Here is a 16360-nt window from a genome sequence, read left to right on the forward strand (position 1 = left end):
GACCTAAATCAACAGAATCCAGACAATTTGTTCTTGTTGTCTCACAATGAGTGAAATTGAGATCATCTGAGTCCAGTGACTGTGTGACAGTGATTCCAGTATAGGAGGGTCCATTCACTGGTATTCCTGGCTACCATTTTGCCACGAAGACAAAACATAACTTCAAGCAAATCATAGAAAAGATTGTTAAAAAGTCTAGAACAATCTCTATGGGAGGTATGGGAGGTAAAATGAATCCAGCAAAATAAAGGGAAATCCTGTAGGACGATTAGATTCCATCTGTGAGAGAACTTTGGAGAACATGTATTTTCTAGAAATACATCAACCTTAAACACAACAGCTAAAGCTATATGGTTTGAAATGGTTTAAAGACAAAAGGGTGAATGTTTTGTGGTTGTTGAATAGGGCTGTTCATAGCCAAAACCTATGTAACACGACTGAGCTTGAGCAGTTTTGCAAGAAAGAATAGAGCAAAATTACAGTGTTCAGATGTGCTTACCTGACTGACACCTATTCACTCAGACTCTGTGCTGTGATTGCAGCCAAAGGTACATGTACTGACTGTAAGGGAGTGAATATTCATTCAATCACTTACTAAAGGTTAATTTACTTTTTATTGTCATTGCTTTGTGGAAATTAGCTTTCACTTTGACATTAAAGAGGTTTTCTTTCTAAATCTTTTTGTCAACAAAGTCAAATTTTGTTGATCATGACTGATTTGTAAAAGTAAGGCAAAAGGGTAAAACATCCAAGAGGATGAACACTTTTCATAGGCATTGTATCTTCTTTTGTCTTATTGTTCGCCTTGGCCTCCACCACTTCTTTTTCTTTCCAAAAAAACCCATCTGTCTTTCTCCCAATTACCCCTCATTTATCCAACTTTACAATAGCTATCATTATCTTCCGCTTCCCTGCTTCAACTGCACCCTAAGTTTCTCCGTTTTCTACCAAATGTCTTAGCCTTGATACATCGAGGCAGGCAAAGAGGCAGGCTGGGACAGGCTGCAGGTCATAATGATGGTGCTGGTTTCTATAAAAAGCCTGCAGGCAGCTGAATCGATAGCTGCAGTTGTCAAGTTGTACCTTATCTGCAGAGAGAGAAAAAGGATCTTGAGTCTGTGCTGGTTGCTGAACTTTGTGAATGTGTGTCTTTTTGAATTGGTGTGGTTGTAGCAGCTATTCTTGATTAGAAGGGCATGTACCCAGAAAGGATTGCCCACAGCAGGACCCTGTATTAGCTGCACTTAATTCTGCAGAGCAGAAAATCTGTCTAAGCTTACCAGTTTGGTACTTGATGAAAAGCTTAGTGCTGATTTTTACAGTTCTGAAACACACATACTTCTCGTAAAAAGTAGTACAATATCAAAAATATGTATTTTGTAAGTCATAACTGTTTAACGAAAAAACCTTAGCATGTCTAATTAACAGCAGAGTATTTTAAGTTTTTCTTGTCATTTCTCCACTGTCTCACTGTTTCTTTTTTTATTTATTTAGATTTTGATCTGAGAGGCAAATGGTTGTTTCCCTCAATTCAGTTCAATCAGGAAATTGATAGCTGTGATTGAGAATACTTTATTAATCTCAAAGAGGAATATAATGCTGCTGTTGTAAGTTACATGAAGCAGGTTTCTTCAAAGAGCTGCTGTAAAAGCTGATGATTCTGGGTTGGACCTATTAGTCTGTATTACAGCAAGTCTGAAGAAGCCTCTGCCAATAGACACTCTATGGTTTTGTGACAGTCTCATAAAGAGACTAGGAGTTGTCCATAATATTTTTCATTTTATGAAGACTCCTTCTTTGTTCAGTCATCTCTCCAGAGGTTCCAGAGCCATCAGTTGCCTTTATCAGCTTGTTGAGCTTTTTTTTTTTAGGTCATTGGCTGTGACCCCAACAGATGACGGCAGAAGGGATTGTACTTTCCACAAAAACTTGTGCAATATGTGCCGGACCTTGCTACAACAGTGAAGGATCCAATATTCCTCAAGCAGAACAGTCTGTTCTGTCCCTTCTTCTATAGTTGCGTCTTTAGTCCAGTCTCTTGTCCATGTGAACAGTGAGATATTTATGCTACTTCTACGCCTCTGATTCTCCCACTTTTAAAATAGAATTTGACATAATGCTGCTTCTCCTGAAATCTACAATAATCTTTTGTGTTTTGATTGTATTAGAGATAATTGTTTCTGCAACGTGCCTCTAGGCAGTCCACCGGTTCTCTGTATTCTGCTTCTTGTCCGTCCCTGATATAAGACTGCTGAATTGTTGTTGGTTTTTTTGCGGATGACAGGACTCTGTCTTGTACTGGACGTCTTGAGGTGTACAGAGTGAAAATGAATGGTGAGAGTACAGGCCTATGATGCATCTAGTCTCAAAACTTCTCTACCTGCATGTGACAATATTTTCACAGATTTCCTTATTACAGGTTGCTTCTTAGCAATGAATTTATATTCCTGCAGAGAAAACAATAGTATGATCTGATTTGCCTGGAGCAGGTCTTGCTTTGAATATGTTTGAATCTCCTTATTCTATATCTTAGCAATAGTTGAGCTAAGGACATCAAATGCAATGTCAGCAAAAGCTGTTGGTGGAGTGTACTTTCTTGGTAGATAATATTGATGAAATCTTGCATGTCAACAATCATGCATTGCTCATTATGATTGATGGAAGAATCATAATGTCTCTGTCTCTGGTCCTACTCTGTGTTCACAGTAACTTATTTTCCAGTCATCTTTGAATTGGTATTATTTGAGCGCTCCCTACCTCACAGTATTCAGTTCCAAAAAAGGGGTGTTTTTTTGGACAAGTATATGTTAGAAGGAGAAGTAATGCCCAAGAGTCAAATGGTTTGTTCTTGGTGGAAAAGAATATATGTCAGAGAAATAACCCTCAAAATCAAATTACAACCATGTCTATGCCCACATCTAAACCAGATATTGATAATCCATCCATCCATTATCTTCTACTTATCCGGGGTTGGGTCACAGAGACAGCAAGCTAAGCAGAGAGGTTCATAATTCCCACATATTGATAAACGAGGCCAGTTTTTGTGACCTTGTGAAATCCAACCGTACAGGCATAATGGCAACTTGGTGTGTAGGTTTTTGTCCTATAATTGGTGGGTTGCCAGTACAAATCCCCACTCTATCTGTCATCACGTCCTTGGCCTTGGGCTAGACATTGCATCCTCCCTTGCCTGCTTGTGTTGATCAGAGAGCCTAGTGGTGTCAACTGTGTCTTACGAACAACAGTGCGTGAGTGTGTGTGTGTGTGTGTGTGTGAATTATTGATTGCAATTTAAAGCACTTTGGTGTCCTCTGAGTTGATAAATGGCATATACTGTATATGCTGGCCATTTACTATTTACAGTAGGCTTGTTTTTATTTCGGGCCACATTAAGATCATGAATGTCCTCAAAGGGTCAGTTGTGGCAGGATGTATAGCTAAAACTATCTATTAAACTGTTAAAAAAACTACAACTTTCTCTGCATTGGATTTTTACTTTTTAAGATGCATAATTAAACATTTTTTCACATTGAGGTAATTTGACCCTATAATAATAATAATAAAAACATTTAATTTGACGGATACAACAATATTTAAGCACTCAATTGTTATCTTGAAGTTTTATGTCTGTGGCCCTCTGAGGTCTAGGAGGCTACAAAAATACTTGTGGCCCGTGGGTCTCGAGTTTGACACCTGATTTACAAATTTCAGCTTGTGTTGGTTTTCTGTTTGTTGATCTGCTTTTTTTGAGCTTGCCTGCTAATGTAGACATCCAAATCTACACTGCCAGGTGTAGTCAAATGACAAATTATAGCACTGAATGCCGTAATTTGATCAAGTATTTATGTACTGAGAACCCTGGAATCTGCAGTCTTGCTTTAACTAAAAATATTTGACTTATTTTGTGCGTTTCCTACTTTTACAAGGATTCAGTAGTTGTCTTCTCAGTAGTTTTCTTCCTAAAATAATGTGTTTTGTACAGTAGCTTTGCAGCTTCTCTGGGATGAACCTTATTGCCTTACTGAAGTTGGTTATCTGAAGGTTAGTTATTTGCTGAGCTGTTCATCAAGATACAGTACAGATTAACCAAAACAGTGCACCCTGTTTCCTTTGCTTATATTTAAAAGTCATTCTTTATACCTTCACGCCCTCAAAAGTTTTGTTATTCGAATTGACTATTTTGTTTCCAATTAAGAAACCAAATAGTGTTTCACTATATTTTCTCGATACGAGCACTTACACTGTACATGTGCCATGTCTTAACATTATTATTGTATAAACAGAAGAAACATTCAGATGGACTTGACCTAGATTTTCTGTCAGGAACAAATTGTACAGGCTTTATGATTCATGGAGACTCAAAGCTGGAGGCAACATTCTGAAGGTAAACTGAAAATGTTGAATTGATTCACTCGTTTTTCAGCACAGGTCAGCTGCCATTTTCTATGTGTGTGCAGATCATGAACCAGGAATGTTGTGCTAATAAGGAAGTGTGATTCACACAGCCTGTAGGAAATGTCATATCTGTGTGTGTGTAACTTTTGATGGCTGTAAGACTGCTGTCACAATGTTCTATATAACATTGACAGTTTATAAATATCAAATTATATCATGTCCATGAAGTACAGGTGCAGATTATGATGCCTCCCTACCTAATAAAGACAGAGTAAGGTATTGTGTTTTACTTATTTTTTCTAACCATTAAGGAATGAGAGAGACATATAAGAAGGAACATAAAGCACAAAGGATGATGTGATTATAAAACTCAAATCAAAATATTGCTAACTGCAGTAAATACAATATTCCACAGAGAACATGACAAGGTCTTTCTCTCAGAACTAGATAAACATTAAGGTACATTAAGAACTTAAACCTTATAAAATAGATTCCAAATACTTTGCTTAAGCCTGCATTAAAAGAAGTAAAACTTCTTTTAATGCAGGCTTAATGCAGGCTGGATCTGCGTATATAAAAAAATATATATATATCAAAGCAAAACATGCAGACAAGCATTTCCATTGATAAGACTCAGCTCTACTATGTAATCAGTAAATAACAAGCTCTGTCACTGATGATCAGTTGAACCTTTGTGCAGCACAGATTGTGGCCAGTCCTTGAATAAAGAAAATTAGTCTGAGTCCAGATGTTCTTTAGTCTTTTAATCACTGTTATATAAATAGTCAAACAACCAATTACTGAGCATGACAGATGTCTTCTTTCACTTCTCTTATTACATTAGAGCAAACCAGTGTAAGAAGAACTTGCATTCAGTAAGTGGTTTTTATTGTACTGAAAACATGTTATTGTAACATATTACAAACTAAAACTCACAGGTGGAGTTTAAATTGTTAAGTTAACTTGGTTGGTTAAGAGTTAAAATGTTGAGTCTGGCAGCTGGAAATTATTTATCTCACCAAATGTATCTTCCAGGTTTAATGAACACTGGTTAGAAAATTTTAAATTAATGCTTTTGTTGTATATTGTATGCTGTTAATGCTTTCACACTATTTATTACATCCCCATTTTTGATGCTATAGCTAAATGTTTTAATGTTGCTCTGAACGGCAAGAAATTAAGTGAATTCTGGGGAACATCAAGTCCTGCCAGTGAGGTATTGGTGTCACTTTTGATGCACTCTCACTCAGAGTACTCGGTATAGTATGTGAATTGGGATAATTGTGACACAACAAAATATGGAAAAAACTTAGGCTTTTCCATATTTTTTTATAGTGATTTAACTTCTTGTCTGTTAATTCAGTTTAAGCAAAACTTTAAATATGGGATGTTTTCCAACAAGTCGTGTAACAATATATAGACTAAGTAGGAAAAGCTCATTCTCCAAATGGGTTGCACTCATGTTTTCTACTATAACTGAGCACTCACAGTCACACTGACCCTACTGCACTCAAATTCAGGCCCCATTATGCACGTCCAGGCAAAATACAGGCAACATTACTGTTCAGTGTGTTGCCCAAGGATACTTCATCATGCACTTGGGGGAGGTCAGATTGACTGTACTTTCCCCACTGAGTCACAGCTTCCAGACTAAGGCAGAGACATAAGTACACCACCACACTGCATGTAGATATTCCTTCTCATTTTACTATAATGTAGATGCTAAATGATGCTGAAAGTAATCGCTTGTTTTATATCAGACTCCAAATCTATCAGGTGTCTAGACACGAAAATGTTTGTCATTAAAAAAAAAAAACGTATTTGTTTCTGACGCATGTTGCTTTCCCCCTTTATAAAAGACCTGTTTGTTTTGGAAATAATAGAACATCCATCTTTTCATTCACGTATTCTAAAATAAATAGATTTTGAAGAAAACAAAGAAATGTTTTGCAGCTGGCAGCTGAATGACAGCACCAGGGAACTGCAATAGGTTCTGTCACAGTCTGAGAGTCAAGTTACAGGGATGACAGGAAACTAGGTGCAGCAGGTAACCTGTGAGGGGTGATATAAGTCTAACCACTGAGGAAGAGCTCTGTTAATCTCCCACAAATTGTGTCCCAGTTTGCTCTGTGGTCACGGATTGGGGTAGACTAGGGAAGCAATAAACGAGGAGATAATTTCCTCATTGCCTGCATAGAAATCTTTTGCGGTGTAAATGTAAAGTAAACAACCTGAGAAAAAAGGGCACAGGATGGATTAACTGTGAATAAATAGGCTCTAAATTGCAACCTGCAACAACTGGAGACTTAAAAATGAGATGTATCCTGGAGGATTTTGGAGTTGAGCAAGTTAATTTTTCAAATGCATGAGAAGATCCAAAGGGATTAAAGCAGCCTCCAGAAGAAAATAGCAACAAACCTGTATTTCTGTGCGCATTTATCTCCAGCTTGTTTAAATTGTAGTGTAGTATACACACATTGGAAGTAAGACCGTAAAGCCAGTTTCACACTACATAGTATGACTTAAGTATTCTTCATCTTGTGTTCTGCTGCAGACAGTTTCATCTTAACACAGGTGGGATCAACCGTTTATCCTGGGGCTTCATGTGAAGCTGCACCGACACAGAGATAAGCATGAAGTCATTTTTTTTATGTCTACAGCGATGTACTTCGGTGAACTTGAAACCTAACCAGTAGCTACTGTCAATGGAAAACCAAGTAAGCAAATAATTGCTTCAAAAATCAGAAAGGGTAAATATTTATTGTCTATATTATACTTTTGAAACCTTGATACTTATTTACAATATTAATTTTATTTAATCTAGCTTCATTTACAGTATTACAGCATTTATTGTATAGTTGTGATGTTTTTATGCTATTTTCCAAATGGAAATGAAAAATGTAATTTAATCTTTTTCTAAATTTTAGTATATCTTTTGCATTAGTATTAGTATGTTTAAATGGTGTCTTCTTTCACTTCGCTTATTACATTAGAGCAAACCAGTGTAAGAAGAACTTGCATTCATACATACAATACATATGTATATACATATGGTCTATGCTTGACAGAATACATTTTACCAAACATTCATGACATGTTTAAATTCATATGTTGGTATTTCAAAATTAATCAAATTCTACATGCCGCAATTATTCACTGTCACTCACTCAGCTTGCAGCAATGGTGTCTATCTCCGGCTTGGATGTAGGCGACTACACCTTCACATCAGCTCGTGTTTTGACAGTGGCTTGTGTGTTTTGATGCAGTCCCTAGTGTGATGGGAATTTGAATTTGGCGTGCACAAAGACTCGCCCGTCGGGTAGAGGAAGATGGAGACTTGCAGAGAGATGGGTTTTAGTCTTTCATTCCCTTTGAAGTTGGTTTTTGAATCACACAAAGATAGTGACGCACATTTTCGCACTGCTTTACTGAGCACATCTAAAAATGCTCATCACACTGATTTGCCATGCTTTCAAACTTAACTATGTTCTGATCTGTTGCTTTTTTTTTTTTTTTGCAGTGGTGTGCACATTTTGTGGAATTACAACTTATGTACAAAGGAAAAAAAATAAATCAACACAAACTTTACTGAAGCAATACAAAGAAAACATGGAATATACAGCTGTAAAATTACAAAAAATACACTTCTAAAAATAAGCACATTTGAAATGATGACACATGATATGATTTTAAAGTACCAAAAGATTCTATTTTCATTATGAAAGAGAATGGCAATTTTAACATCTATGCCAGGGGTCTTCAACTCTAGTCTTCAAGGGTTGATTGTCTTCCAACTTTCAGATGTGCCCATCAAAAGTCTGAATTACCTCCTTAGTATTCAGTCAAGTATTACAGGGTCCAACTAATGAGCCTATTATTGGACTCAGATGTGTTGAAACGCATAGACATGTCTAAAAGTTGCAGGACACCAACCCTGAAGGACTGGATTTGCAGACGTCTGATCTAGTTGTTGGTTCAGGAAAGCTCAATTTTCTATATATGTTTCCCAGTAAAACATGAAACATCTTACAACTGTAAACAATTTTTAGTGTGCAGCCAATAAAGGTGACAAATTAATGTTCTAAGCTCATTTCAAGAATTTTGCAAAATGTTTATACTCCTTGTATTTTCCCACATTTCATCACATTACAACAAAACCTTTACATATTTGCTTCAGATTTAAGTTGTGAAATCAACAGAAGGTATGGCATACTTATGGAATGGGAGTCAACACTTGTAGACAAGCCTTTTGGCTTGCAGCACTCATTAAAGGGAACTTATTTCCCTCCAGTGACTTGATTCTTGCTGCTCTTCCACAGAGGCCAGATTTCTGTAATGTAACTAATTGTTGTTGTGTCAACAGTTCCCCCCTCCTGAGCTCTGGGACTCCCAATAGAGTTGCTGTGGACCTCTTGGCCTCTACTTTGATTAGTGCTTTCCTTTCTTTGCCTCTCAATTTAGGTGGAAGGCCATGTTGTGTTAACTTTGCAGTGGTGCAGTCATTTTTCAAATTTTTGAATAATTATAGTTTACTACTTTAAAATCAAACTAACTTTTGTGTATTTTAGAGTGTTTTTACACATTGTGTGTGAAAAATGTCAAGTGCAGTTTTCTGGTTGTGACAGCAATCATTTCAAAAACATAACTCAGACATTTTGTACTATTTTGTCCAATGCTCACCGCAGGGTAGTTTTCTTTTGAGCTTTTGAATGCTTGAAAGCCACCTGCAGCACGGGCTTTCAAAACTGAAACACTTATCGACTGCTTTGTGTGAACAGGCCTGTTCTTTTCACTCTGTGCGTCATATAGGTCGAATCGCAGATATTCCCTTACTGGTTCGGTGTCTCGATGTGGGTACATGGCCACAAAAAGGCTGCTGTTCTCTTCGTAAGCTTGAATTGTTGGTATTTTGTTGTTTTGTTTGATTGTTTAGTAAAGTCAATGTGGATAGGATTGCATAAAAAACTAGGGAGAAGTGAAATTAATAAAGCTTTAAAGCCTGCCTTGTAAAGCTTTTATCTTTTTCTCGTTTTGTCTCATAGAACCACAACCATCCAAGCCTCTTATTATGATTTTAGACTATATAAGATCAACAACAAAGTATGGTCAAATGTGTTTTCAATACTATCCACAAATATAAATGATATGGTGCCTTTAAATTCAGAACCAAATGTGTCAATACTTTTTAGGAATGTCTCTCACATTTCTTTAGCATTAGGTCTGTGGTCGATATCTCAGCTTGTGTTATAAATTTTGAGACTGAATTTTCAAAAGTTCAGTAAGATGGGATTGCACTTTTCCAAATTTTCCAAGTTTTAAAACTGATTTTCAATTGTATTTGGACTTTGACTGGACCACTCCAACACTTGAAAAGGTTTTGCTGTAAACTCTTGTGTCCCTGTTTGTATTGTTAAAAAAGAGGATAATTTAATGTTAACTTTAAACAAAACGTTTGGCTCTTTCCTCCTTAATCTTCCGGGATCCTCAGCGAGTGGCGGCGGCGTGCACTAAAGTGAAACAACAACAAAGCGCGTTGACGTCACAGATCACAGAGTTTAATCTCATACAAAGCAATCAACAACAAAACTGCAGAGGAACAGAGATATGCATTTTTCTCATAAAAATAAAGACAGACAAGGGGAAGACAAACAAACACAAAACAAAGACAAACAAAAAGCAAAGACGCGTCTTTGGAGAGAGCCGATGCAAAAAGGCAAAATGGTGGCCGCTCTCTGCATTTTCTCTCCTGACACGTAATCTTATACTAAAGGGGTGTTTTTTCTATTTAATTTATGCACTCAAGGCGTTCCTCCTGTTGACCAACTGGAAACTCCCTTAAGCACTCAGAGAAACTTGTAACTCCCCCTGATCTACGCAAAGATCAAAGGGCCATCTGTCTTCTAGCGAGACAAAGAAGCAAACCGCTGCGCTCTGACCCCCCGTGGCTCCCACGGTCATTCTGAGTACAGAACAACCTGAGATACAATCTCACAGATACCTGTGAAATCTAAAGTCTTTCTGCATTGCCGGGAATGCTAATTTTATGGCCTCCTATGGCCCGGCCTCACAGCAGGGAGACTCCATTGAGTGATCTGCATTTTGGCCCCTGTTTGTCTGAATGCCTGCTCATCTGCTCAATCCCAAATGCTCAACAGAAAACTGTTCCAAATAAGAGTGCTGAATATACCTTTTACACATGTCGTAAGATTAACTGTATTAAGCACTAAAAATAATCATTTTTCCTTAACAGTATACTTAAGGTTTCTTACTGAAGGGTGAACCTCTGATTTGGTTGCACATTTTCTTTGCAGCCTCTTATATGTTTCTTTCACGATTGTCTTGTATTTGGCTCCATTCATCTTCCTGTGCAGCACGCTCAGTCTATAACTCATACATATTTGGTGTAAAGAGAGACACACAAGTTCAAGTTTTCAAGGGTATAGTTTTCAGACAATGTCATCAGCATATCTACTGTCTGCCACAGACAAATAAAATATGTACATTTTATAGTTAGGATGTGGCAGTGATATATTTAACTGAATTCTAACCATTGTATAACATAAGAAGTAACCATAAAAGTATATGAATAAATTATGGCAAAAACTAACAATTACCTACACAAGGATATGCAAAAAATCCTATAGAACATGTTTTTAAACAGATACAAGCCAACCAATAGATTATTGATTGATGCTAGATAGTAGTTATGTTAATGGGCGAAAGTAGTTATCAGATACAGAATCACTAATTTCTTACTTTAAGACCTGTGAGTAATCCAAGCACCTTTTTTCTGTGCTTCCTCCTTCCCCCACATGCACACACAGTCTTGCTCTCTGTCTCTCTCCCCCTCTTTCTCTGTGTTGAGCACATCAGTATCTTGCCCAAGGACACATCCTCATGCACAGCGAGAAGTCAGAGATCAAACCACTGACCTTTTAATCAGTGGATCATCGCTCTGTCTCCTGGGACACACCCACCAAAGGCATGAATCCTGACTGTAACCTGAAATTGCAGGCTGTATTTTGAACCTTGAATGGTCGGAAAACATCTTCTCTGGTGCACTTGCAATCTGTTGCCTGGTTCAGCAGTTCAGCATATCTGAGGCAATGGCTGCTGCTGTTGGAGATATGATATAGTGGAGGATTCTGGCCCGTTGACTATAGATCACATTGTAAAAGTGTAGCAATGTGTACATTCTGCTCCATCAACCTTATTTTATGGCTGCATACTGATAATACATTACACTGAAGCTTGAGATGTTTAGCTGGACAAAAGTACATAGTTTCATCACTTATAACTTGTAAATATTGCTTAAACAGGCACAATAGAATTAGAAAATAATTTCCAGAGCAGTACAAGGGCTACGTTTCCTTCTGGTGTTGAATAAATCTGTCTTTCCCAATATTCCTGCTTTCTTTTAACAGAAAATATTTTCCTAGAGTAAGTATTTTTTTAATACATAATATATTTTTTACCCTGTCAGTCAAGTGAGCATATATTTGATTACAGCTCAGACAATCACCTTGCCTTGAGCTGTTTGAAAGGTGTAATAGGCATCCAGTGATGTTAAGCAAGGTTGACAGAAATCTCTTTGGGGAAAAGGGGAGGCTGAGTCGACCAGTCACATCATTCACCGTGTTTTGTAATGGAACACTACAGTTCATATGCTCACAAAATAACAGGGCACAAACTAATATTCTGTTCTGCTCATAAAATGAGAAAACAATTTGGGTTTCTTTATAAATAGAAAAAGGTGGATAATTGCCAACACATATTATTTGGGATGAAATTAAAATGCCACCACATTTGTTGTCAAAGTGAAGTCAGTCTTATGAAGTGCCATCTATACCTAAATGACTAAGTAAGAAAATTTGCATTTGGTTCATTATTTCTTTGTTGTAATAATCTTGCCAACAAATTGTATGTCTTTCAAAAGTCTGTTTATTTATTTTTTAATTTTGTAAGGAAAATACATTAGTAGGTTAAGCAGCACAGTTGAGTATGTGGGTTGCATTCATAAAAAAAAGCAAGTCTATCTGCAATCGGATTATGAAAAAGAAAATTAAGCTTTTATCTGCAAACTACAATTTTAATCATGTATTCAAATTATGTTTTGTTCCAGTGATTGAATAAAATAACAACCAAGTAGAGTAAATTGCGAGTAGTTGTTTGAAAAATGATTTGTTATTCTTACTCAAAAATAATAGATGCCTAAAGATTTTGATTGTGAGGAGTAGTTTCTGAGCCTCTGCTCTTGAGTGAGATCCAACAAGCCCCGTTTTCATATTATGTTGTTTCTTCCTCCTGCTGATTTCCATCTGTTTAGAAATATGTTTGTTGAAACATTGAGAACTTCCTCTAGTCTCCTGTGGTCTACCCATAATAAATTAAATCCAATTTTGTTTGCCCCTCAAAACTCTTTTTAAAGACATTTAGTGAATATTGCATTCTTCTTTCATATAGGATGTCACTCCACATACTAGCACATTCTTGAAATAAAAATAAGTCAAATAATAATAGAAAATATGACAAGGCCTGAAATACATATTGTAGTAATTGTAATGCTAAAAGTATTAATATATTGTTTTGTATCAATGCAACAAAGAAAATTTTGAATGGTTACGTTTTATTTTAAAACGTTGTGGACTGGTTTGATACAAACCTATAAAGTTAGGGTACATTCACACCAGCCCTGATTGGTCCATTTGAATCAAACTGTGTCATTTGTGGAGGTTTGAATACATAATTGGACTCTGATGTGGACCAAAAAGCGACCTCTGGTCCTGCCTAAAATCCTAGGTCTCACTCTGGTGTGGTACATATGTAAGCTTGGCATATACTGTACATGTGAATGCCAAGCATACAAGAGACTTCTGGAAAAGCAGGAAGCAGAATATAGAGCAGGGCATTCTGGGTAAACAACCAAAACAATTGCAAGAGTTTAGTGCTAGCGGGAGAAATGGCTCATGGTGTTTTACAAAAGAGAAATTTTACAACAGCTAAAGTCTGACACCACTCCATTTTTGCTTACATTTTGTGATGAAGGAAGTTAAGCTCATGAATTCCTCAGAGTTTTTCATGTTGTTCAGTGATTCCTAGTGCAGTGCCCCCACAGGCGTTGGGGTAAATACGTTTTGCAAAGGGTTTGTTTGACACAGTGTGAAAGCAAATCACACCAGCTGAAAATGTCACAATTTTGGTTTCCAATAAACCAAGCTGTAAAAACCCTCTGGGTTGCACTGTATTTTATTTAGGGAGGTCAGAGAAAATGGGCTGAATACATATCCAAACTTTTCAGATTTTTCCCACAACTACTCTGTGTTACTCTCTCCAATAAAATACATTATAAGTCAAAACTGTGAAGGTGGAATTTAAAAACAAAGTAACAATGACATCTGCCTCAACATTAGTTCAAGTCTGTCTATTTTACTCAAAGGTTTCACAGGCAGTCTTTTGTTGATGGCCCCATTATCTGTGCTGCTGTAATGTTAAGCAGGGGTGAATCACAGCTTCAAAAGCACAATGTTTAACCCTCATTTTCTTAAATTAAAGGCTTTTCAATGCACAGCCCAGAATTGCCAGAATGACAGGAACAAAGTGTACCTTTAATGTCCAGTGTGCACCAGAGAGGGAGGAACATGGTGCTGCTTTTTCTCTTTGCTCTTGCAACCAATTCTGCTCTTTTTACTGCACAATATCAAATCATGTTTCTTTTTTTCTGATCTATGTGGCATAGAAAAACGCATAGCTTCAATTTGATTAAAAAAAAAAATTATTAAGATGAATACAAAGCTTCTCAAAAATAATTTGACAGTTTAATTTGACAATTCATATGGCCAGTGATACAAATTAAAAAATGTATCACATATAATTTGAGAATTCTTTTCAAAACTGTAAGATTTAAGAATATTGCCAATATAGAATAGATTCATAATTCTTGTTTTAACTTTTGTGAAAGAGATGTTGTAGCTGGAAAAAAAAAATCAGTTCATGTTTTTTCTCATTACCAGAAAAGACTAGAATGTCTTTACCAACAATAAAGCTAGAGATTACAACTAAATTTTTGATGCTGCTTAATATCAACTAATGACACAGAAAGGCCAACAATTCTAAGCTTCAGACCTAATACTAAATGTGTATATATTGTTAGTGTGCAGATACAGGTACCTGTATTTGAATGAAACTAAAAAAAGGAATAAATGTTGTTCTCAGTGAACCAGATAGACAGCAGGAGCACACAGAGAGCAGGTGCAGGTAAAACGTTCCCATACATCATACTATTATATTTTCCTTCCAACATGCATCACAGTTTGATGAATTTTCTTTTCTGAATTAAGGTTTCCGAGACATCCCCAACCCCCCAAGCTAATAGATGAGGCTTAGGGTTTTTATCTGGCCTAGATTATCTTTTCATGAGAAAATATGGTTTTTATCAGACTATTGTTTGCCATGGACTGTTGCCATGGACTTTATTGTGCAGCCTCACTGGACAATAAAGTCTAAAGAACATTATGTTAAGAAATGAAGGAAAGAACATTTTAAACTTTTAAGAAGGTTAAAATGTGAAATAGTGAAAACAGAGGATCAGTTGGCAAACAAAAAGGCTCAAATATGGATAATTTCTCCAAGTTGTTTCTTTAAAGTTAATTATCATCTATAAAATTTCTGTCTTTTCAAACAACTGTGAGTTTACTGTGAATACAAAAATGTATAGTTTGAAAACAAAAAATTATGTAACGCAAGAGCAACTTTCAGGCAACAGCATTCTCTCAACACAGCTATGGTGTACCTCTATATGAAAATTTGTTACAATCCACATTCAGGGATTTAAATGTTGATGTGCTTTAGTCGGTAAAGCTGATTTTGTCTTTTCTTTTTTGGAAGTGCTGAAACAGGCTCCTGTCATTTCGTAAGTGAATATTACAACATAATAGTCCTTGACTCGTTGGTGCCGTCAGACTGGGCCGACCAGGGGTGGACTGCTACTGTCAACATGAGAGCGGAGCAGCTGTTCTTCAACTTCAGTTCCTCATCAATGAGGTAAGCCTGAATATGTGAGAATGTTTTCAGAAAGTTATGATTTTTAGTCGTTTTTTTCTTGCATACATATGATACAAGCCATGAGTCTTATTTGTCTTATCCACAAACCTCTAGGGTGTGTGTGGATAGTATTTATTTTGTTAGCACGCAAACGTGAGCAGAAAACTCCAGGTGGGGTTGGTGTGAAACCTTATTAGAGAGCCTGAAAAAAAGCATAATTTAGAAAAATGCTTCATTTTAAAGGAAATGTTGGAAATATTCATTGGATGAAAAATAGCAACCCCTTTCACCACTGAGTTTCTGTTTTGCACAGCAATAGCATGAGTTGGTTTTGTAACCATGTTGCATGAACAGATTCAAAATTTTGAATGTGATGCATTAGGTTCATCAGTTGCCATTGAGTCATTGAAGCCATAATTTGACAGACATATCTGGAATTTAAAATAAAAAACATTCTTGCTCTAAGCCAAGTTTATGCAGACTACATTTTAAGTAAGTGATAATTCATGAAACTGTTCTACATATGAGCAGATTAAAATGAGCTGGTGCGGGATGATAAATGCTGCTGAGCTTGTTTTTCCAAAGAGCTGCTGTAATGTTAAAGCTACTGGTTCTTGAATGATGATGTGTTCTTCTTATAACTTATTTTTTCTAGAAAAGGGCATGGTGTACTAGCAGAAGATTCTTTAAATCCTGTAAGTTTGATATTTCTTGGTTGTCCATCAATTCCCACAGAGGCTTAATTGAATTGAAACCCTTTGGATTTTGTGGGGCAGGTCAGCACCTAAAACTTGTTGTGCTCACCAGGAAACACTTTAACCATTTTTGCTTTGTTATCCTGGTGAAAGTGTTTGAACACCACATGCATCAGTAGACAATCATCCGGCCTTCGGTTCATAAGTGTTCTTCCATTTGGACCACTTTT

At 36.6% G+C, this 16360-nt stretch overlaps 1 protein-coding gene across 13 annotated transcripts in view; it reads left to right on the forward strand.

The window, feature by feature from the left end:
- The window catches only part of stxbp5l (syntaxin binding protein 5L), a 144073-nt gene that overhangs the window by 44419 nt on the left and 83294 nt on the right, over nt 1-16360 (forward strand). For all 13 annotated transcript variants that reach the window (XM_028022314.1, XM_028022318.1, XM_028022316.1 and 10 more), the window contains exon 3: nt 15354-15435. In XM_028022314.1, the coding sequence (XP_027878115.1) occupies nt 15354-15435 (82 nt within the window). The remainder of the gene's footprint in view (nt 1-15353; nt 15436-16360) is intronic.

This window comes from Xiphophorus couchianus, chromosome 7, assembly GCF_001444195.1.
Source record: "Xiphophorus couchianus chromosome 7, X_couchianus-1.0, whole genome shotgun sequence".
NCBI classification, from domain to species: domain Eukaryota; kingdom Metazoa; phylum Chordata; class Actinopteri; order Cyprinodontiformes; family Poeciliidae; genus Xiphophorus; species Xiphophorus couchianus.